Below are 23,921 nucleotides of genomic sequence, written 5' to 3' on the forward strand. Positions count from 1 at the left end.
TTTTTTAGAAAGACTAACGTGGCCAAATAAAGTATGCTTGCTGGCCAGATCACAGGCTGCCAGCTTGTAACCTCGGAAACAGACCATCAGCGATCACAGGAGCATTCGTTATCTATGATAAATTTAGTGTCGAGTTTCTGCTGTTTTGTAAATTGGATCCTAGGCTCCTCTCTTACATTCTTATTTTAGAAAGACTTTATTGCAGTTGATGGAGGCTCTTGGCATCCATCTCTCTACCCTCTTGCCCTGCCCCTAAACACTCTCAAACAGATAAATATTTGGAAGAAAACATTTTAATCCACTGAATGGCTGCTATTTAAAGGATCCTAAGTAGATGACTCTTTCTGCAAATAGAACTATCATTCTAAAAATGAGTAATCAGTCACAACTCACCCATTTTCAAAAGGACATTCTCACATACACGTCTTTTATTGGCCGTGATAAGTTTAGGCATATAGAGAGATGCATTTCTCATGAGTCAGAAGATGCAATTAAAATGTGTTTCCTTAATTAAAAATACATGCTGTCCAAAATGCATGCAAAAAGATTCACTGCAGAGTGAGAGTTTGCTTTCTGTTTTGCCTGTTTTGTTATAATAGGGAAAAACTAAAAACAATCTGTCTAAATCTAGGTAAGTGATTAAATAAATTATGGTATATGCATAAAATAAGTGTGTCATCACTAAAAACCATGTTTTTAATAACAAATTTAGAAAATATGACAATTTTAAGTTAATAAAAGGTGAGATATACATGTATATAGTGATCTCAATTATTTGAAATATGAGATCTACACTGGGGGGGGGAAACTTTTTAAAAACCACATAAATATTAAGTGGTTATCTCTCATGGGGAAACTGGAGGCAACTTTACTTTCTCTTTTAGGCTTTTCTGGATTTTTCTTCCAGATATATATACACACATATATATTATGGCTTTTATAATCATATAAGGTTTTGCTTGCTTGCTTTTATGGGTTTTTTTTTTTAAGTATTCCTAGGTTAAGTTCCTTCCTTCCCTCAAGCCCCCCACCTTACACACCAGGCAAGCTTCTTACCTCTGGCCCTCGGTAAGGTCTCCCATTGACAATTTCAGGAGAGGCGTAGAGTGGGCTCCCACAGAACGTTTGCAAGAACTTGTCCTTCTGGTACAGGTTGGAAAGCCCAAAGTCCGCAATCTACAAAGAGAAGTGAGACCCAGAGAGCCTGTTAGCACTGCAGTCACTGTCTGCACTAGCTCCGCTCACACCTCCCAGACTAGAGCATCCGAGGTGCCCCTGGCTGGCTCTGCCAGCTGGGTTGGGTCGTCCTCTGCTCTCCAGCCCTGAGCTTTCACAGAAGGACCAGTTCATACAACTGGGCCTGTGACTCCCGACTGCAGTGCTTGGCACCCACTGCATGGTCTATTACTTAAAAATCACTCTGTGCAAGGACTCTCTTCTCACTTCAGTAAAGACGTGCCCTGAGAAATACCCACAGAATCACATGCTTGGTGTTTCTGATGAACACTAAAGTGTATAGTTACTCCTCTGAGAACTGTCTGCAGCCTACCGAAAATCTCGCGGCATCCATCCATGTGGTATATGCGCCTACCTGTGCACCGGACATCACCTACACACTGATCAGAACTGTGTGGTGCACACCTTGGAACCCTAGATGAAATGGACCCAGAGCAGCGGGCTCTGTGTCACCATAGTGCAGCCCACACTCCACCACCAGCCATCTGTGTGCCATGGAGCAGGGTCACTTAGCCACTCTGAGCCTCAGTCTACCTACAAGAAAATGCAAACCCATGATCCCTATCGTGTTCTAGATTGCAGGACTATTGTGAGAACGGTAAGAAAATTAACAAACACATGAAAAGATGCTCAACATCACTCATTATTAGAGAAATGCAAATCAAAACCACAATAAGGTACCACTTCACACCAGTCAGAATGGCTGAGATCCAGAAATCTGCAAGCAATAAATGCTGGAGAGGGTGTGGAGAAAAGGGAACCCTCCTACACTGTTGGTGGGAATGCAAACTAGTACAGCCACTATGGAGAACAGTGTGGAGATTCCTTAAAAAATTGCAAATAGAACTACCTTATGACCCAGCAATCCCACCGCTGGGCATACACACCGAGGAAACCAGAATTGAAAGAGACACATGTACCCCAATGTTCATCGCAGCACTGTTTATAATAGCCAGGACATGGAAACAACCTAGATGTCCATCAGCAGATGAATGGATAAGAAAGCTGTGGTACATATACACAATGGAGTATTACTCAGCCGTTAAAAAGAATTCATTTGAATCAGTTCTGATGAGATGGATGAAACTGGAGCCGACTATACAGAGTGAAGTAAGCCAGAAAGAAAAACACCAATACAGTATACTAACACGTATATATGGAATTTAGGAAGATGGCAATGACGACCCTGTATGCAAGACAGGAAAAAAGACACAGATGTGTATAACGGACTTTTGGACTCAGAGGGAGAGGGAGAGGGTGGGATGATTTGGGAGAATGGCATTCTAACATGTATACTATCATGTAAGAATTGAATCGCCAGTCTATGTCTGATGCAGGATACAGCATGCTTGGGGCTGGTGCATGGGGATGACCCAGAGAGATGTTATGGGGAGGGAGGTGGGAGGGGGGTTCATGTTTGGGAACACATGTAATAATTAAAGATTTTAAAATTTAAAAAATAAAAAAACTGAAAAAAAAAAAGAAAAAAAGAAAAAAATTAATCAAGGTGAGATTGTGAAGGCCAAGGTGCTTTGTAACTTTCAAGTCTTTAGAGTCCAGCCGAATGTTTTTCTTAACCTTGCTTCTCTTGTATCACACACCCCTTGGAATCACTCTCTTCTCCTTTGGTTTCTTGAAGTGTTTTATTATCCTTCATGGCAGTGCTCTTCTGTGTGTTTGTGTGTGCACCTATTCACATATACATATAAGGTATATATGTTACATGTATACACATATTGTCACATACATATGTATATTATGCATGTATGAATTATCACATATATTCGTATATACTACATATGTACATATAAATTTGTATACACTTATATCCTGACATATACATAAGTATGTAGTATATATAAAGTCATATATACTATATACTACTTATGTGTGTATGTATATGTCAGGAAACATATATATACAAATATACATATACATATATATATAAATTCACCTTGCATACTAGGCTGAGTCCCCCGAGTCAGGTGGCAGGTTCCACATCCACCCCTCATCTTTGTATCATCCACTGCTTAGCCCCTGTCCTCACCCAAGAAACACCTATCACCAGAATAGGCCTTATATTTTGAAAAGTACAAGATAATTAGTAGATAATACAAAATAATAATAATAAACTTAGTTACCACTTATTGAACAACCTCCAGTTATCAGGCTCTGTTCTAAGCACCTTAGTACCTTACACTCTCCAATCTAATCCTATGTAAAATCCCATTTACACAACAATGTGAATGTATTTCATGCCACTGAATGGTACATCTAAAAATATCAAAAATGGAAGATTTGACATTATGGATGTTTTATCACAATTTTTTAAAAACCCACTGAACAGATGAGGAAACTGAGGTTTAAGAAAATTAGGTTATTCATCTCAGGAGAGCTAACTAGCAAGTGACAATTGTAAACCAGGTGTCTCTAAAGGTTCAAATCACTGCCTTTTGTGCTACCCATGGGCAATCTGCAAATTCAGCCAGTCTAAGACTGCCTTCCACGCTGAGCCTCTGAGGACTTCTGCCCTACCCTACACACATTTCCACTGGAGGCTTATAAACAGGATGAGTGATTTTATCCATCCAGCTGAGGCTCTGAATGCAGCGCCAAGAAGCCAGTTTTGTAAAGTTGCCCCAAATAATGGAATGGCACAGAAAGCAGTTGGCACAAAACCGCACTCAGAAAATGCATCTCAGGACTCAGATTGCACTTAATTGCCTTGAATTTCACTTTCTTATCAAGGCCCCTCCCTGCCTGGCTTGCAGGAAGATGGTTAGAAGCTTTATGAAGTATGCCCTGTCAATCAGGACACGAAGGGACCAGCTGCAGCCCTGGAACATTCCAAGAAGTTGGCTAAGGCAGGAGCCGACACAGCGCTGTGAATGCTGGTGGCATCTGGGGCACTGCGTGAGCTTCCAAACACACACACACACACACACACACACACACACACACACACACACACATGAGACATCCACCACCACTACGTGCAAATCCCCACATGCACACCTGAGCGCTCCAAGTCTAGGCATCCTTGCTTTCCTTGTAGCCCTTCTGAGAAGCGTGTTTATGTTATGTCCCACTCCCATCCTTACAGACTGATGTCTATCGGCCTCTCCCAGTAAAACTGTCATTGCTACTGACATAAAATTAATAGAAATCTAGATTAGTCCAAGTTCCTGGCACTTCAACGGAAAAGCAATATTAATCAACACATACACTTTTCCATCTTTGAGCCAATGAAACTTGGGCTGCAGCTCTAAAATTCCACACTGCATGGAGCGTATAACAACAATAAGACAGGGAATGGCCACCGGTTACAAAACTTCTCAAAGTCTCCATTTCTCATGTGTAAAATGGAGGTAGGAATAGTATCCAACCCCACGATGTCCTGGTGAAAATTAAATGACATAATGTATGTCCCAATTACCATTTTAAGCATTTTGACAAAGTTGGAGCTCAAATACATGTCCCCCCTTTAAATCCACATAGGTAACTTGATTAGCTTCATTATACTCAAAGCAATACTGGTTTTCCCTTGGAAGTAATTATGTAAGGTTTCTTTTTCAAATACATAGGATTTTTTAAGTGAATTGAACTCAAAAAAATATGAAAGTGAAATAGCACAGAAGATACTAGAAAAAGGCAAAATCCATAAAGAGAATGAAATAAAAGATATTTGGGGATTTGGGGAAATGATTGTTTTAAACATAATAAAACAAAAAAGAATCCCAGAAATGGCTCCAACCTGAAAAAGTCATAATGGAGCTAGTCCTGCCCCCTGCTCTGGAAGTGAAGCACATGGTTAGAGGACTTAAGAAGATAATGTATAAAATAGTGAGAACCACTGTACAGCCCAGGGAACTCCACTCAGTACACTGTGGTGACCTGAATGCAAAGTCCAAAAGGGAGGGGGTGTATGGCTGATTCATTTTGCTGGACAGTAGAAACTAACACAAGCTTCTAAACCAACTATACTCGGGTAAAAATCAATTTAGAAAAGAAGAATCTCTGCTGAAGATCAGAGACAGAAGACCCATGTGAACACTGGGTTCTGAAAGACTCTCTGTAGCAGAACATCAGTTGTGTATTGAGACTGACTCTCCACCAAGGAGGCATCTGGTTTTGCTTTCAAAGTTGTATTTTGCTGACACACTGGTAAGCTTTGGAGGAAGGTAACCACTTTGCATTTGTACTGCTAATGGACTGCTGCTCTGCCCTGTTCAGAACCACCTCTGTTCAATTCAGCCTGAACTCTGAAAAAGACGTCAACGCTCATGTCCTTAATTTCTGGAGTTTTGTTGTTTTCTAAAGGTGTGCCCTGCTGGATCAAAATCAGAGATACAAACTGGAAAATGATTATACACATTTCAAAAGAATTAGCCTTGCTACAATATGGATGAACTTTGAAAAGACTATTTGCCTAAGTGAAACAAACCAGACACAAATGGATAAATATTACATGATTCCACTTATGTGAGGTACTTAAGAGGAGTCAAGTTCATCAAGAAGCGGGGATGCCAGGATCGGGGTGGGGGACGGAAGTGCAGGGTCAGGGGTGCGGGAATGGGGAGTTCCTGTTGAATGGGAACAGAGTTTCACTTTGGGAAGATGTAAAAGTTCTGGAGGTGGATGGAAGTGGTGGTTGCAAAGCAATGTGAATGTACTTAACGTTACTGAACTGAAAACCTACAAATGCTAAACTTTATGTTACATACATTTTACCACCATTGTTTTAAAGATTATTGTGAGTAATCCCTGGGAGTTCACCCAATGAAAAAGGAAGTACTGGCTTGCTGATGGTTAACCTCTGGGAAAGAAAGTTGATGTTGATAACATAAGCTATGGTCAGACAGTAACTGCAGTGACTAAGAGGCCGTGCACTGGACAGATCAGAGATTGTGGAGCCAGAAGAACCTGGAGCTAGCCTTAGACTTGGCACGGCCAGGTGATGTGGGAACTGCCACCAATTTCCTCATCAGCAAAACAGGAATAATAGTAGAACCCACCTCTAAAGCTGTTGTGAGGATTAAAGACATGTATGTAAAGCCCTGCAATAGCCCTAGTACTGGCCAACTCTATAAACTACAGCCATTAGGATAATGCCAATAGTTTGGTTTACTTAACAACTGTTTGCTCAGAGTCCACCAAAGAGCCAAGAGAAATGATTAACATCCATTTCCAAAATTAGCATGTCCAGCCTTACAGAGGCTGCATCACAGGATGGGAAAAGCAAGGGATGCTGGGTTTGAGTGTTTGAGCTCGAATCCTGGCCTCGCCACCTACCAGCTGGGAACCCATTGGAAACCGAGGCTCCCAGGCCCCACCCAGAGCCTACAGTGTCAGCGTCTGCACTGTCACAAGATCCTCAGGGGACTTGCTGGACATCAGCCACTCTGACCCTGGGTTCCTTCAACGTAAGTTAGAGGATGATGGTTACGATGTAACCTACCTCACAGGGCTGATATCAAGTCAAATGAATTGGTAGATGGTAAGTGCCTTAAACCATGCCTTATACATAGCAGGCCTTCAGTCAATGTTAGCGATGACTACTTCCAACTGAGTCTGTTTCCTTTGCTGGAAAAGGGAATGGCAACAGCCCCAACCACATGCTGCTGTGAAAAGCAAAATCAGACTAAATGAGAAAATCATATAACGGCAGCATTGCTACACAACAGTTGCCATTGTGTGAGTGGTATGTATACTAAATTCTCATACCAACCCTAGGTGCTAGGTACCACTGTTATCCCCATTTTGCAGATGAGGAAGCTGAGGCCAAGGGAAGGAACGTGGCTAGACTGAGATGTGGGTGAAGAGCTGCGCTGGCTGTAAAGCTCCACATAAGAGGGAGTTATGGCTCTCGGGGGGTAAAGAGGTCATGGGCTCTCTGTGTCACTCTTCAGGAAGACACACTCCATAGCTCTCTTGGAACCTGGAGTTCACTACTGTGGCTCTTCCCATGACAGCCTTGCTCAAGTTGTCCCAGAGTGAAGGTAGGGAGTGAACCAGTGAGCAGGAGTAAGTGGGCTTGGCTTCTATCTTAAGATCTAAGATCACACCTCCTCCCGAGAGAGACAGGAAATGACGCACCCCAAGCCATCTGGGGAAGGCTCCATGAAGCAGCCTCTCAGGGAGGCACATTCAACCATGGTTTCCCCATACAGCTGCTCTGGCCACAGCCACCATCGGCACTTGGAGGGTTTCCCCCTGGGCCTGCTGTCTGCAGGCCACCTACACACAACGTCAGGCAGCTGAAGCAAGAACGCTTGTAAGTGTGAGGATGCACTGGGATTTAGAGCAAATTTGGGTGGGAGAGTTAGAGAATTTATCAGGCGCCTGGTCTTCACAGTCAAACAGCCCTTAGGATGGTAGCCAGCCCCACTGCTTATCAGCTATGGGAGCCTCATCTGTCAAATGGTGGTAATCAGACCCACCTTACTGGAGGCATTCTCAGAACTAAATGAAATAAGGCATGTGGAAGCTCTGCCACAGGGTTCTGGCCTCTAGCTGGGGCTCAGAAAAAGTTACTTCCCTAGTCTAGCCTCCATGACGTGCCCTATTCCTGTGTTTACTGCTTCTTCCCCTTGGAAGGTCATCATCACATTGGGCTTCCCTGGTGGCTCAGCTGGTAAAGAATCCACCTGCAGTGCAGGAGACCTGGATTCAATCTCTGGGTTGGGAGGATCCCCTGGAGAAAAGAACAGCTTACCCACTCCAGTATTCTGGCCTGGAGAATTGCATGGACTGTAAAGAGTCACAAAGAGTCAGACACAACTGAGAGATTTACACTTTTTGTTTCACCCCTTGGAAGGCTGTCATCATATTCCTTTCTATTGAACTCCTACTTATCCATCAAAACCCAATTCAGTCACCACAACCAGAGCAATGGCTTTCTGATCCTCCCATAGTTCAGACCCACTGCTTCCTTTTAACAGGAAGGTCACAACGGGGCTATAATGCACACAGCAGAGCCATCTGGGCCTGCTAAGAGATAAGATAAGGACCAAAGAAGGCTTTCTGGAAGAAGAGGACTTGAAGGTGAGACTCTAAGCATGGGTAGGTAAAGATCAATAGGAATAGCATTCCAGGTGGAGGGAACTGTGTGTACGAAGGCCAAAAAGCCTAGTGAATTTGAGTTGAGTCCTCTGCAAGGGGCCGTCTTTGACTGCCCCCACCCCCACTGGCCCCTAGCTAAAATAACACCCTCATCCTCCAGCCTCACTCTGCATGGATTTTCATTACCACCAGAGAATTACATGATGTGTTTGTTTATTGTTTGTGACCCCAACTGGAATTCTAAATCCATTAGGGCAGGTACCTTACCTTCCTCATTCACCTCCGTAACCTTCTCATGCCTCATTATTACTACAGCTAGTTTAACAACTGCTAGAGCCTGAGCTCCGAGAAGAGAAGAACCTGGCCATCTGGTTCACTATTAAATTCCCAGCATCTAGCACCACGTCAGGTACACGGTAGCAACTTAGTAAATACTTGTGGTCGAATAAGTAGTGCTCATGGGAGATGTTCAATCTGCTGAATGGATAAGTGCAAGGATGGAGGAGTGAATACAGGCATTCATGGGTATATATGTACCCACACACACACACAAGTGGACAAATGAAGAAGCAAATGAATGGATGTGTGAATGCATGAACGCAGCATCCTCACATTCATATAATCAAAGCCCAGAGGCCTATACCCTGAGCTGCCCATCCTGGTCTTGTTAAGCCTCGGGCCTTCCATTTCAACTCAGCCCTGGCCATTCAGAGCCGCTCTTATCCGCAAGCAGCGGGTGTTTCCATTGTCATCAGGGGCAACGGGCCATTTCCCCTGCGTCCTTCTTCTCTGAGCTCTGGGAGCTCACCAAATTCCCAGCCCTCTTTCCTGGGGGTCGGTTGACCCTGGTGCTGGGCCCTCTTCTCATTGTCAGGCACTTTAACAGGAGCCATCTATGGGAATTGTCGGCATTCCATTCTCCCAGAGAGTGGGATGCGAATCTGGCCCGTTTTTATTAATTGCAAATTAATGCTATGCTGGGTGTCTATTTTGGTAGACATGCTTCTCCACAGAGGATGGAATGCAACCCAGAGAAGCACATTGCTCTCATTCTTTCTGCCGACTGACTGTGTGAATATTTTTAGAAGCCGCACCCTTGCGCAGTGGCCAGATAAATAATTCCCAACGCCAGATGTGCTCTTTGCAAGTCAACATCAGGCAGGGAAGGGAAGAGGAACAAAACAAGAGCTACGGCTCACACCAAAATTGCAACAACACATGACAAGTTTCCACCAGTAATATTTTTATAGGCTTCTTGGGCAAAGGCCCTTTACCCTTGAAATACAGAAGATGGACCCACCTTTTGAGAGGCACCTGCTGCTCATACTCTGCTGGCTGGTAATAGACCTTCAAGGTCAATGCCCACCTCCACCCTTTCCACCCCCCGCCCCCGCCCCATCCAGACACTGATGACATGGGATCTCTTGAACTCAGAGGCCAGCTTGCAGCCATGTGTCTGTCTGTCTTTGCTACAAGTGCCCTTTCTAAATATATTTCCAGCAAAATGCTGAGTCAGGAAGAGCTGAGCACATGCAGCCAGAAGAGAGATCAACAGCAGCTGAAACACATTTTCAAAAACCTTGGAAGTGGGTGTGCGATGATGAGAATCTTCCTGGAAGTCAAACATGTGAATTCTAATCCTGGCTGTCATCCCTTCGCTGCAAAATCCAACAGTTCAGAGTACCTACTGTGTGACAAGCTCTGTGCCACTTTCCAGGGAAACAAAGACACAGTGATGTACTAAGGCAATCAGACTTTGTAGGCCTTTGGTTAAAACAGTGGTCAGAAAATGACCTAAAGACTCTTTCAAGCTCTAGGTTTCTCAGATCCTTTTAGGAGTCCTTGAACAAGCAGAAGGAAGGGTTAGCATCAGAGAAAGGGAAGGTTATAGCTTCCCAGGTGATGCAGTGGTCAAGAATCTGCCTGCCAATGCAGGAGGCTCAAGAGAAGTGGGTTCAATCCTGAGTCAGGAACATCCCCTAGAGGAGGAAATGGCAACCCACTCCAGTATTCTTGCCTGGGAAATTCTATGGACAGAGGAGCCTGGTGGGCTACAATCCATGGGGTCACAAACAGTTGGACACTGAGCGCACACACACTCTTCTCACTCTCAACATAGGCATTTTAGCTTGGTGAATGCCAGGAGTAGAAATTCTTAAAGACTCCTAAGGCAAAAGGACCAAAACCTCAATTTTCATAATATTTAATGTATCTGCTTTTTCCCTACATAATGGTCAGGGACCCTGGATGGAAGACTTGGTCCTGGGAGCTGAGAGGCCCTATATCACTGCCCTTTTGCTTTATGTAAATGAGCCATTCTCTCAGGCCTCCTGCCCATTGTTCCCAGCACAATTGCTTTCTAAATGCTAACAATTCTTCTCCTCCATTGGGGAATTCTATGACTCCATAGGAAGCTATGCACCTTATCATTTCTGTGACTACATCATGGGACCAGGAGGTCAAGCTGTACCACAGAACCCAATCCCTGAATGACAGGCTTGCATTCCAGGCCTTGTAAAGACTACGTCTTGTTTCGAGAGCTCTGGGAGCAGGTGGCAGGAAGAACCTGCAGAGAAAGTTGCCGGAGTGGAAGACACAAACCCTTAGAATGTGTCCCTTGGAGCAGAACCCAGTTCTCTAGCTGTGGTCTGACCACCAAGCCCCAGGCACCGTCAGTGCAGCTGACTTCCTGTTCAACTTCCTCCTGGACAGCCAGCCTTATCAGCAGGTACCTTGGATATGAAGAGTCAAGTGCTAAGAGCTTTGACTGTCTAAATTCCTCACATTTGTCGTGGATTGTCCAGGACTAGGCACAGGGCCTGACACATGGTAATGAAAAGATAACCAACAATCCCCAAAGAAATGGGCTGGCATCTCTACTGGACAGATGAGGAAACTGAGGTTTAGATAAATGAACAATTCCTCTAAAACACTGCTGTCAGCAAGGGGCAAAGCTGCATTACAAAACCAGGCCATCCAACCCCAAAGCTGCTTTTCTTAACTTTGACTCACTGAACAGTGCTCAGATAAAGCTAAACAGAGTATCTTGTTCAGTCCTCAAGACAAGCCTGTGGGCATTACCACCTCCCTGCTTTATGGCTGAGGAAACAAGGTTAAGTGGCTCCCCTAAGGTCAAGCAGCTAGTAAACCACACAAGATGGAACTCTTTTTAACCCTGCAGCCACTGCTCCTTCGAGAATCATCCAACCACTTTGCCAGAAATGGAGAAACCTTGAGATTTCACTTCCTGTTCCTAGAAAGACTAATTTGACCAACTGTTTCCTTCTTACATTATGGACTACAGAGAAATATGTGATCACAGCCAACCACTCACAAAAAAAAAAAAAGAGAGAGAGAGAGATCACCCTGACGTGTCTTCCAGGGGCCTCTCATAGGACTAGGGTGACTAATGGTTGCCGCCATGATCCACGAACAGAATCCAAACAGCAAGGCAACTCCATCCTCCCCGGCAAGGAAATAGTCTCCCGGTGATGCACTCCCCCAACTGAGAGCAACAACCCAAGGAGGGGATGATGCAAGGTCATTCCCATGCCTGGTTTGGGGACCAGGGATGAGGCACTAACGTCACCAGCAGCCAATGAGAGGGACCCCTGGTGCCGGGAGTACCAAGGCCATTTCATAATGAAACCCATGCGGCGAGCTCCCGTTTATTTTGAAACTGCATTTGCTTATTTTGTAGCCATGATCAAAAGACCATTTGGAGTGCTCTGCGGGAGGCACTGGAACCCTGTTGGCCAGGAGAGCTTTCTCCAGCTCCAGCAGCAGCCAGCAATAATATTCTCCGAAAAGTCAACCCCATCACTTGCTGGTATGTTCTTTTCCCAACGGCATTTCAGTTTCCCAGTTCCACAGCTGTGGGGGCGGGGTGGGGGGGGGTGGGTGCGGGTGAAGGGAGAAGTAGGAGACAGGGGATGGGAGTGACAGAGGAGTGACCGGGATAGATAATAAAAGTGGGGGCCTGCAGGCAAACCCAGCAGAATGGTTCAAACTTGGGCTCAGTGGATCAGAGAGACGTGGGTTCAGACCCCCAACTCCTCTGCTTACCACTGTGTCATTTCAGGCCAGTTATTTAACATCTCTGTGCCTAAGTTTCCCTATCTGTTAAATGATATAAATAACAATCTCTATCTCACACAGCTGTTGTGAAGATTCTATTCAAGTGATATCCGGCAAATATGATATGACATACAAATGCACTGGGCTATTGTAAGTATTCTGACAGTGATCATTACAGACTATGAGCTTCCCAAGGGCAGGGACGGTATTTTAAGTCAGCTCCTAGGACAATGTCTCGCATGGAGTTGGAGACCGATAAATGCTCATTGCATGAATTCAACCGAACTGAGGGCTCAAGCCTCGTGATGCTCCCCACCCCACCAGCCAGGGAAGGAAGTGGCTGTCTTATTTGTAGGCTGCAGCCTGGAGCAGTGTTTAACCACCACCCCTCTGCCCCTCGACCGGCTACAATCCCCAGGTCTGGCACATCCATCAGCGAGGCAAGTGCTTTACCTTAATATTACAGTTGTCATCGAGCAGTATATTTTCCAGCTTCAAGTCCCGGTGGACCACACCATTCTGAAATGAGAAGACATGGAGAGAACTGAATGGGAGCAGCTGGGATGAAGGAGAAATGTGGGGAGTGGGGAGGAAGGGGAAGGAAGGTGAGCAAAGGGAAAAATCTCTGACAGATTAAAGTGCACCAGCGCCGGTGGTCTTCGCCCCCATCCTTCGGGGGCCTCTCTCACTGTCATGAAGTGCCCTGCCAGCAACCAGCACCAGCGACAGGAGAGCATTAGTCACTTGCTGCGTGGTTAAGGGAAAAATGACTGGAATCCATTCTCCCCCAGAGCCTGTAAAACAGCAGGGGGATTCTCTGTGGGAATGTCATTCCACCGTGTGAAAGCAGTATCGTCCCAGGCAGGGGCAGACACCGCCTGTCTGTGATGGCGATTCCCAAGGAAGAGGCAGATCTCCCTGCTGGCGGCTCAGAATGCAGGGCTCATAGACCTGGCTTGTCTGTCTACCTGTTTCCCCAACACTGGGTTCAACCTTTTCGGACCCAGAAAACCATGCACAACTGTCCTGAGGTTAACAGAAGCCCTTCCAAGGGTTATTTCCTAAGCAGCTGGGAGGAAGGTTCTGGAAATCCCTCTCTGCTGGACAAAACTCAATGTGAGGTGAAGAGTGAAAGGCGGAGAGGCCAAGGAGACCAAAGCAGGCCGCTGCCATAATGCAGGACCTTTCCATTCAAGCAAACACTGGCAAGGCTGGCTGCTGAGCCCAGTGACAAGCAGCCAGACAGTTGAACAGTGAAAAGAAATCCTTAACCAATAGGCCGCTGGTCTATACAGCAGTAACAACTGTCCAGTTCAATTCTTTTTAAAACCCAACGATCTTTTAAGGGGGTGGGTGGGCAGGGAAAGAGAAGAGGAACTGAGAGAACCAGCTACTCAGACAGGGAGATGTTTTTAACATCATTCAGCATAAAAGACCTTTGCAATTGAAGCTGCCCTTTTAGGCAAACCAACTGGCTAGGAATTCTCTTTCATTCAGGATTCCTTTAGTTCAGAATCTTCATGTCCACAGCTGGTACTTTATTGCTTAAGTTTCCTTTCCATTTGACAATTCTTAGTTTCTCCAAAAACACTGACCGAAGAGGCTGAAAACATGTATTTCTACCACTCTTTCTAATTCAAACCTTCAGGGATGTGTTCTGAAATCAGAAATGCACAAAGCAGGGCTCCTGGACAAAAGATACAGATCACAAGATGGCTGATTTTGTGTAAGCACTGGCAGTAGTTTGGTTTACACGGCTGCATTCCTAGTTTTCATAAGATGGAAACCCCATTCATACACAATCCAAGTTTCACACTCTTAAATAATGAAAATAGTATCTATGATGCTTTATGATAATGCATGATGATAAGATACAAAACACTGTACAATCTGAATCATAAGTGCCTTTTGAGTCAGCTAAGAAGTCAAATAATGTTCATGGGTTAAGGATTTTAGGTTGTAAATCATTAGAACATGGTCATCCCAGAGTTACTCTCAATTAACTGGAATATTGAACAAACCAGAAGGCCCTGTGTTGCAATCACTTCAATGAAGAAACTGACTCTAGTTTGGAGGCTATGCTGGATTCAAGTCACTACAGTCCTCAAAGTGAGGGACTGTTCCAGGTGTGACAGTTCTGTGGAAAAGTATGAATGGGATGAAAATCAGGGCTAAAGTGATAAATAATAATTGGGTGAAGTACAGCTTGGAGTTATCTGTGTACTTCACTCCCTTCTGCAGAGGACAAGGGTAGCTAAACTGGGGGGATTTAAGAGTGCATTCCATTAGTTGTGCTGCAATAAACTGTACATGTGTGTACATGACCTGGCTTCCCAGGTGGCGCTAGTGGTAAAGAACCCACCTGCCAATGCAGGAGACTTAAGGGACTTGGGTTCAATCCCCTGGAGGAAGGAATGGCAACCCACTCCAGTATTCTTGCCTGGAGAATCCCATGGACAGAGGAGGCTGGCGGGCTATGGTCCATAGGGTCACAAAGGGTCAGACACAACTGAAGTGACTTCCCACACTCGTACATAACCTATGTGGATGTAACCTATGCAAGGGAAAGAAACCAGGACATAGAAAGGTTCAGAACCTATGGTCTACTAATTCCAGTTCTGGAATTTCTCTTAAGTCAATTATTCAAATGATAGAAAAAAGGTTAATGTAGAAAGACATCAATCATTATTTATAATAACCAAAACTTAGAACATCTAAACATCCAATAATCACAATAATGATAGAGAATATTTAGTAACATAGGAACCTGTTTAAATTAAAATCCTAAGTGAAAAAAGTAGCAAGACAGAAATGTAAAAATGCATACCAAGTGGTGTCTGGATTGGATCCTGGAATGGAAAAAGGTGACTGGTAGGAAAACTGGTGAAACCCAAGTAAAATCGAGAGAGTTTTGTTAATCACTGTATATGAATGTGGGTGTCTCAGTTTTAATGAGTGTACAACAATCCTGTAACATGTTAGCATCAGGGTAAACTGAGTGTGGTGCATGGGGACTCTGTACTCTCATGGAAGCTCTCCTATAAACCTAAAATTACTAAATAAGCTTTTAATAAATGTGAGGAGTAGAGGGAAGAAGATTGGAAAGAAACAAACAAGCATGTCAATAGTGGGTGATTCCTGGATTGTGGGATTCAAGGTGATGGTGATTTCCTTCTTTCTAGTTTATAAATTCTCTGTATATACTACAGTGACTACAATGGCATCACCGACTAGAGGGACAGGAGTTTGAGCAAACTCCAGGAGTTGGTGATGGACAGGGAGGCCTGGCGTGCTGCAGTCCATGGAGTTGCAAAGAGTTGGACACGACTGAGCAACTGAACTGAACTGACACTACAAAAAACAGAGGTCACCTTCATAACATGAACAGAATCACGTGGCGCCATGGAAACCACCTGCGGCCATACCTTGTGACAGTAGTGCACGGCGGAGACGATCTGCCGGAAGAAGTGCCTGGTCTCCCGCTCGCTGAGGCGCCGCCGCTCGCTGATGTAGTCGTACAGCTCCCCTTTGCTGGCATACTCCATGATGATCACAATCTTATCTTTGTTCTCGAACACTGCGGGGGGAACAGCGACACACAAACAGCCTGTTTAACCGCCAAGCTCACTTAGAACTGCAGACAGCGCAGTGGAGAGAGGCGACGATGGAGATGTCACTGCACAGAGGGCAGACCAGTCAGGCCATCAATGTGACGAGGAGACGGGCAAGTTGCCCAGCCAGGTGGACAGTGACATCATCGCTGCTGTGACTGGACTTGCCTTGCTAATGCTGCAGGATAAGTGCCTCTCTTCTGAGGACCCCACCCCCCTCACCAGGTTCGTTTCTCACAAGCCCCTCCCACTTCTGCATCTCCCTTGTTGATGGGACGATGGGGAATAACAAACACAACGACCATTTATTAATCACTGGATATGGACCAGCTACCTGGATCCCCAAATGGGTGGCTGAACTTGTCACTTCTTTACTCAAAACCTTCCAGACTCTCCATCTTACTCAAAACAAAACCCAAGCTTCCAAATGTGGCCCCCAGGTCCGACAGGTCCTATGAGCCCTTCTTATCCCTGTTACACATCTGTGCATTTATTCTGTCTGTCCCATTAGAATGTTAAGGAGGCTGAGCTGTTTTATCCACTGAGGTATCTCAAGCATTCACCGCCTTTTGGCAAGGGGGTTAAAATTAAATGAGGGGACTCAAAACTTCATAAATGCATTCTGGACCATTACAGTAAAACACTGCATGGCACTAAATGCTTCTCTCTGCTCAACCCTGATATTGTCTATCAATGATGCTCAAACTCTGCTAGACTGACCTAGGAGTCCCAGGCAGTCAGATGCCCATGGGGGCACGTCAGAGGAGGCCATGAAAGATGGGCTCCAGGTCCTCAGCTCCACCTCAGCCAAAGCCACTCCACTGCTGCTTTATAAGCAGAAAGCTTGGGGCTTTCACATATGATGTCTTTTGAGCAAGAACAAAATAATCATTGTGTTAAAATCCATCACTCCCAAAGGATATAGTATAAAAATGTTTGTAGGGATACCCAAGACCCTCCTTCCCAGGTAGACACCTGCCTACCTCCCTCCAACTCATCAGCTTCTGCCACTCCCTGTCCGGCCCCCTATGCCCACTGATGCCAGCCTGTTCACTGTTTCTCACTATCTCACACACACACACACACACACACACACACACACACACACACACACACACACACACTGCTGTTTCCTATCCCCATGCTCTTCCTTCTTTCTTTACTCCCACCTGTCTGACCTACCAGGGCCCCTCCAACTCACCAGGAAAAAATAAACTCAAATATGGCATCCAGGTTGCCTCCTTTCTACCTCTTACTGTACTTTCAAACTTCGTGGATATATTTGCTGACTTACATATTTATTTCCTCTGTCTAGACTGTGAGCCTAGACTTACAGAGGTAAAAACTAGTTTTGGAACCAGACACTCCTAAGTAGATTTCTGGATCTGCCTCTTACTTGCTGTCTGACTCTGGGAGAGTTGCTTGCCCTCTCTGTGCCTCGTTTTAGTAAAGGGTAAAATGTGAATATATCAGTACGTACTTCTAGAATTGTTGGGAGGATTTATTGATATCAGGTATTTTAAATGCTTATAACAAGGCCTGCCTTTTCACTCAGTAATGTTAGTTATTCTTGTTGGTATCAATACTATTGGACCCCAGGACCTAGCACTAAGCCAGACACACAGACACACTCAGTGAACCGGAACGTGCCCGGCCTGGGTCCCCTGTCCTCCCACACCTTGTCACTGGCTGTAGAAGCTCAGGCCCCTCCAGTTCCTTTTCGGCTCCTTCAAGTCCAGCCAAACCTCTCTGATAAAAAAAAAAGAAGGGAGAAGCAGGAGGGCAGGGAGGAGGAGGAGAGAGAACAGCCAGATAAAACTGGCTGCTCCCAAGTCTCCCGGCCTCGCTGCACCCTGCGGTCTTGGCTCCTGCTGGGGATTTCAGCCTGTTGTGCACTTTTCATTAACAATAAACTCTGGAAACTGGAAAACCTGCCTCAAGATGCATGGCTCAGCCTCAAAAAATGACAGAGTGACAGGCCAGCGGAGAGGGCAGCGGGTTTTCTAATTTTAAAAGTTGGGGTGGCAGAGCAGGTTTGGGGGGAGGTAATAAAGGGGGAGAGAGGGAAAGTACTTTGACAGGGAAACTAACACGGAGCCTCACACTTCCAACAAGCCTGATACGTGCTTAAAGGACGCCAAAGCCACTGGTCCCTTCAGTGACCAGCAGAAGGTGCGATCACTGCCTGCATGCATACAAAAGGCCTGTGACAGTGACCAGACATGTCCCTTTCCAACTGGCTAACTTGGTGTCAAGGAGGTATAAACACAGTTCTGTTTGACATAGTTCAACGTGCCAAACATTTTACTAAACAGCGTCCAACAGTCAGTCCTGCTGCTCCTACCTCTAAAATAGACCCTGGTTCTGTCTCACGTTCCCAGGCATCCCTTTCCTAATAATCTCCCCCAATCCTTTCACTCTTGTTCCTTTGCTGACTGTGTTTCGAGGGGCTGGGGAACAGTTCCAAATACATGTTTCATGGAGCACTAGTCCCGCAAGACATCCAGAGGAATAAAGGGTTCCACGGTCAAACATCGGTAAAATATTTGGAAAATGCTGATACTTGATCACCCCTGGAGAACCTGGCTTCTTTAACCCTGAGTTTTGCAGGGTGATTTGGCCATTTCAATATTCCTACTGAACTAACTAGGAGCCAGTTTGGGAAATGCTGAATGAATGAGGCAAGAGCCCCACGGTTGCCGGCAGGGCTGGTGGGCAGCTGGGTTAAGAGAACTGTCCACGTGACCAGGCCTGGCTCTGGAACCCCACTCTTCAGTCCTCCAGCAGGAAGCAGCTGGAGTCTCGGGGTCAAGGCCATAACTGCAACCCTGGATAAGGTAACTGCAAACATTTCTAGACTCAGAGCATCAGTGATTCATCAAGGAGGCCATAAAGTGTTATATATGAAGCTTTCTGAGCCCTTCCTAATAATAGCAGCATTTATGGAAGGCCTACTATGCGCAGGCACTGTGCCAACATTGCATGAATTATATCACATGGCTTTGGCCCTATGACTATCCCTGTTCTACAGATGAGAAAGCCCAGGTACAGTGAGGTTCGTGACTGCCATGGCCACAGAGCAGATACAAGGCCTGAGCCCTCGAATGACTGCACACTCCATGCTCTTAGCCCCTATCCTACTATCCACATGCATCAACCTCTCTGAACCTCAGTCTCTTCATCAGTAAATAAGGCCAGGAACCTCTTCACACAGTAAGGGGGGATTCAGTGAGCTTACAGGCCCTAGCCCCCTGAGCACGGTGCCCAAGCCACTGCTCCGTCACCGTGAGCTATTCTTGTAATTACTCCGTCTGCTTCTTAGGCAGCTCTGGCAAAACAAAACCCTAAGACTTTCCTCTCCCCACTGGCATCACTCTTTAAAACATGCGGTGGCTGCTTCAGAATCACAGGATTTTTGAGCAGGAAGAACCTTAGAGATCAGCTATTATTTTTCCAGAGTAGCCCAAGATTTATCACACATAAGAGCAAGGCCTTGGGAATTCGTGCTGAAGAATGACCGGTTTCCGCACCCCCAGCCCACGGCTCGGGCTTGTCCACTGTAAGGTCTCTACCAGCCAGGTGATAGGAACACTCTCAGCCATTCTTCGGGCGAAAAAGGGCCGCTTCCCTTGGGCACTTTTACAACTGGTTATTTATAAGCCCAGAAATCTCGTCTGTGTTTATGTTATTAGTCACTAAGCAAAAGCTTATTTTCCACCAGTTGGGAAGGGTTTCCTTTCTGAAAAATGAAAGCCTGTGTCTCTTGGCCAGACAGTTTTACCCAGAAGCCTGGTGGCTCCAGAATGGTAAGGAAAACTATGGCCCTTGACAAGCCAGGCCTACCAGGAAAATTAAACCCCTGAATAGAAACTGAGCTCAGCCTGAGTCAGCCTGCAGTGTGGGGCCTGAGTCCATGTGGTGCAGACCCAGGTTTTTAAGAGAGCAACAGAGCTTTACAAAGCACCCACGGGGGATAGTGGAAGAAGTCTTTACCAGGGTAAGAAGGGGAGGAGACACCAGCCGTCAGAAGGAGCAGCGTGAGTGAGGGGGAACCAGGAGCGTGTTAAGCAGGATCACCAGAGTGGACAGTGCTAGAGACTAAGACAAGAGGAAGAAGGAGCAGACTGTGAACAGAACACAGAGCCCTTGAGTGCCCACAAGGCGCTCAGCAGACATGTGGCTGAGCACTGCCAAGAAAAAGAAACAGACGGAACAAGGGACAGCGTGGCATCTAGGATCCTGGACCCACGAAACAGTGCAGGCTTTCATCACATCACCCCGAGAACTTCTCCAGACAGCGATCCCTCCTCCCCAAGAAGGCTGATCCATAATCACTGTGCACTGTTAGTCGCTCAGTCGTGTCTGACTCTTTGCAACCCCATGGATGGCAGCCCACCAGGCTCCTCTGTCCATGGGATTCTCCAGGCAAGAATCCTGGAGTGGGTTGCCATTGCCTTCTCTAGGGCATCTTCCAGACCCAGGGATTGAACCCAGGTCTCCAGTATCACAAGCGGATTCTTTATGGTCTGAGCCATCAGGGAAGTTCATCATAATCACTGTAGTGAACATTTATTGAGCAATTACTACACGCCATGGATTGTCACATCCAGTCCTAACAATCCTATGAGATTAACATTATCCCTACTTCATAAATAGGGGACCAGCGCTCAGATCAAGAAACAATGCGGCTAGCACCCTGCAAGCACTCCCCATGTCTTCTTCGGTCACTAACCATCTCCCCAGGGGTATGCATACAGGCCACTATCACAGATTAGTTTGGGATTTTGAGTTTTCTAAAAGTAGAATCACAGTATGTAGTATATTCTTTTGTGAACGGCTTCATTCGTTCAACATTATATTTGTAAGATTAATCCATGCTGCTCTATGGAGTCAAGGACTGTCCATCCTCACTGCGGTAGAGTACTCCAATTTGTGAACATATCCATTCTGCTGGTGAGAGACATTTGGGTTGTTTCCAGGTGAGGGTCACTACGAACCAAGTCGCTATGAACATTCTTGTGTATGTCTTTGGATGCTGCTCTGTATGCATTTCTGTGGGGAGGATAACCAGTCAGGATTTCATCCCAAATGTGTGTGACTCAAAAGCGTATGTTCTCGTCATGACTCCCCACCACCTTCCTCCATCATAGGTTTACCCTTCTTGCCTAATACTCAATAAAGATTCTTCTTCATTAACCAACATCACTTCCTTTTCTGAAAATGCTTGTTTATCAGCTTATCTGAAGCATTTATCTGAGCATCTCACTACATGATAAAGGGGATACAAGCATAGCATAAGACACTGTTTTTTGGAGGAGTTACTATCTAGTTGAATAAAACTGCATGCATGCATGCATGCTAAGTTGCTTCAGTCGTGTCCGACTCTTTGCAACCCTATGGATTGTAGCCCAACAAGGCAAGAATATTGGAGTGGATTGCCTTTCCCTTCCAGTACTTACAAGTCAAGGGCCAACCTGTGAGATACAGATTTTAAGTACCTAGATGATCAGAGAGGAAGATGGGAAAGGCAGTCTGAAAGGGCCTGCAGAGATTACTAGAGAAAACAAGGGTGGAACTGAACCATCAAAAACGCCCTGCACTGTGTTTGCACGAACTGGTTTTACCATTGTCTCAGCAAATCCTAAAATATCCAGACTCTCTCCTTTTTCTCCTACTGTTCCACAGAAGGGCCTTCTTTCCAGACACTCACTTGAAGTATTTGTCCTGTTTTCTGTTTATTTTCCATTTCAAGGGAGAGTGGGAATTGGTTACTATGGTAACAGCTACTTCTCCCAATTAATTCTGAATTTCATCAGATGTTGGGTTTGACAGTCCAGTTCTGCCTTCTGATTGCCTGGCTTTCACAATCTCCCTAATTACCCGACTCCTAACCATTCCCTCCTGCTGCCCTCAGGGTTAATAACACAACTCGTAGAACTTGAGAAAATGCATATGATAAAAACAATGCCCTGGCCTGGGAGAAATGCTGATGAGTGAGGAGATCGTGGGATTTCAACCATCCACTGGCTGCTTTAGAGCCAAAAAGAGGCCATTTAGGAAGAAAATGGGCTTGGGAAGGGAGAGGGTAGGAATCATTTAATGTTCCAAGAGAAGCAGGTTATAAAAATTAGAAGCTATCATTCTGCTTTACATGTAACCTCAAGAGAGGCAGGCAGGAATTCCATGGTGGCCCAGTGGTTAAAAATCAGCCTTGTAATGCAGGGGATCTGTGTTCGATTCCTGGTCAGGGAACTAAGATCCCACCTGCTTCAAGGCATAAGCCCACATGCCACAACTAAGACTCAACGTAGCCAAATAAATAAATTAAAAAAAAAAAAAAAAGGAAGGCTCATTTGTTAGTTTTAAGCAAAAAGCCAAGGGCCTAAAATGGATCAGTCAGAATTCTTTTCACGCCTTTGCCTTCCATTAGCTCCATTTTCTAAATCAGTTCCAGGATGCTGCCCTTCCCTCCGTGGTGGGGCCTCCTCACATTGCCAGCGTTTTTATTACTTTCCTAAAACCTCAGACCATTCCACTCCTCAGGGATGCTCTTTTATTAAAGTTGAGAAGGACCCTCGCAGAAAGCCTCTTTCTTTTTCATTTCAGAAATAGAGTGATCTTTCCTTTGCAAGAATTGTCTGCAGCCTAATTAGGTCATTTAGTCAATACAAGATTCATTCTCCAAGAGTTCCCTCCCAGGAACTAAATTCCAAACACCTCATGGGCTGATGGATTCATAAAACAGTCCTCTAATCCCTTACATCAGAAAGCCTAAGGCAGTGAGAGTGAGAAAAATAACCTAAACTGGCAGCTCTCCATTGTCCGTGAGTTGGTCAGAGTTAACTCAAATGTGTTTCCTGGTTTGGACAATGAAAGCTCTTTAATTCACTCATTGTCTTTTCTTAAACCAAAACTCTGGATGTTGGTTGGCATGCCCAAGGAGAACCAGAGCCAATCAGGCCACCCACAGCCAGCAGTGGACTCCACAGAAGGCAAACAAAATGAAAGAAAGTGTATAAACTACCTAAGGAAGAGTGGATGCAAAAGCCTGGCCAAGAACTATTTATCAGTGTTATCTGAAGGGACCAATGGCAAATACTGGGATGGCAGGAAAACAGCCAGCAAAGAGGGGTTGTGTGGGAGAAGGACACCAGTCAGGGAACCATGTTGGACCAACTATTGGACTCCACCCTCCTCCAGTGAACTTCTAGGAAAAAGCATGCTTCTCTGTGAAAACAACCTTCATCTCGCTCCCCTGAAAATCACCGTAGGACTTCTCTATATGGTTTCATTCCACCTTTTTTTTTTTTTTTTTCCACTTTCTATCTTGTATTGGATTCTTTCAGGATCTAACTTGCAGAGTCTGAGATTTCTTTGATTTTGGAATACGTGCTCTGTCCCCTCCTATAATTCCTGACAGTGGGTTCATCTGGTACGTGCGGCTCCGAGATTGCTTGGGAACTCCACTGGAAACTGAAGAATGGACTCTAGTTAAGACAGCCAGTCCATCCTAAAGGAAATCAACCCTGAACATTCATTGTCAGGACTGATACTGAAGCTCAAGCTTCAATACTTTGACCACCTGATGCAAAGAGCCAACTCACTGGAAAAGACACTGATACTGGGAAAGATAGAAGGCAGGAGAAGGGGACGACAGAGGATGAGATGGTTGGATGGCATCACCAACTCAATGGACATGAGTTTGAGCAAGCTCCGGGAGATGGTGAAAGACAGGGAAGCCTGACATGCTGCAATCCATGGGGTCGCAGAGAGCTGGACACGACTGAGTGACTAACAACAATTTTGTGTTGGAGTATAGCCCTTGAACTGCATGGAGATCCAACCAGTCCATCCTAAAGGAAATCAGTCCTGAATATTCATTGGAAGGACTGATGGTAAAGCTAAAACTCCAATACTTTGGCCGCCTGCTGTGAA

At 45.4% G+C, this 23,921-nt stretch overlaps 1 protein-coding gene across 1 annotated transcript in view; it reads right to left on the reverse strand.

Annotated features, from left to right (window-relative positions):
- Positions 1-23,921, reverse strand: part of NUAK1 (NUAK family kinase 1) — a 73,653-nt gene that overhangs the window by 8,271 nt on the left and 41,461 nt on the right. Inside the window, exons 3-5 of the mRNA XM_005680647.3 lie at positions 15,801-15,952; positions 12,829-12,894; positions 1,057-1,176 (exon numbers count right to left, since the gene is read on the reverse strand). Coding sequence (XP_005680704.3) covers positions 1,057-1,176; positions 12,829-12,894; positions 15,801-15,952 — 338 coding nt within the window. The remainder of the gene's footprint in view (positions 1-1,056; positions 1,177-12,828; positions 12,895-15,800; positions 15,953-23,921) is intronic.

Source organism: Capra hircus, chromosome 5 (assembly GCF_001704415.2).
Source record: "Capra hircus breed San Clemente chromosome 5, ASM170441v1, whole genome shotgun sequence".
Lineage (NCBI taxonomy): Eukaryota > Metazoa > Chordata > Mammalia > Artiodactyla > Bovidae > Capra > Capra hircus.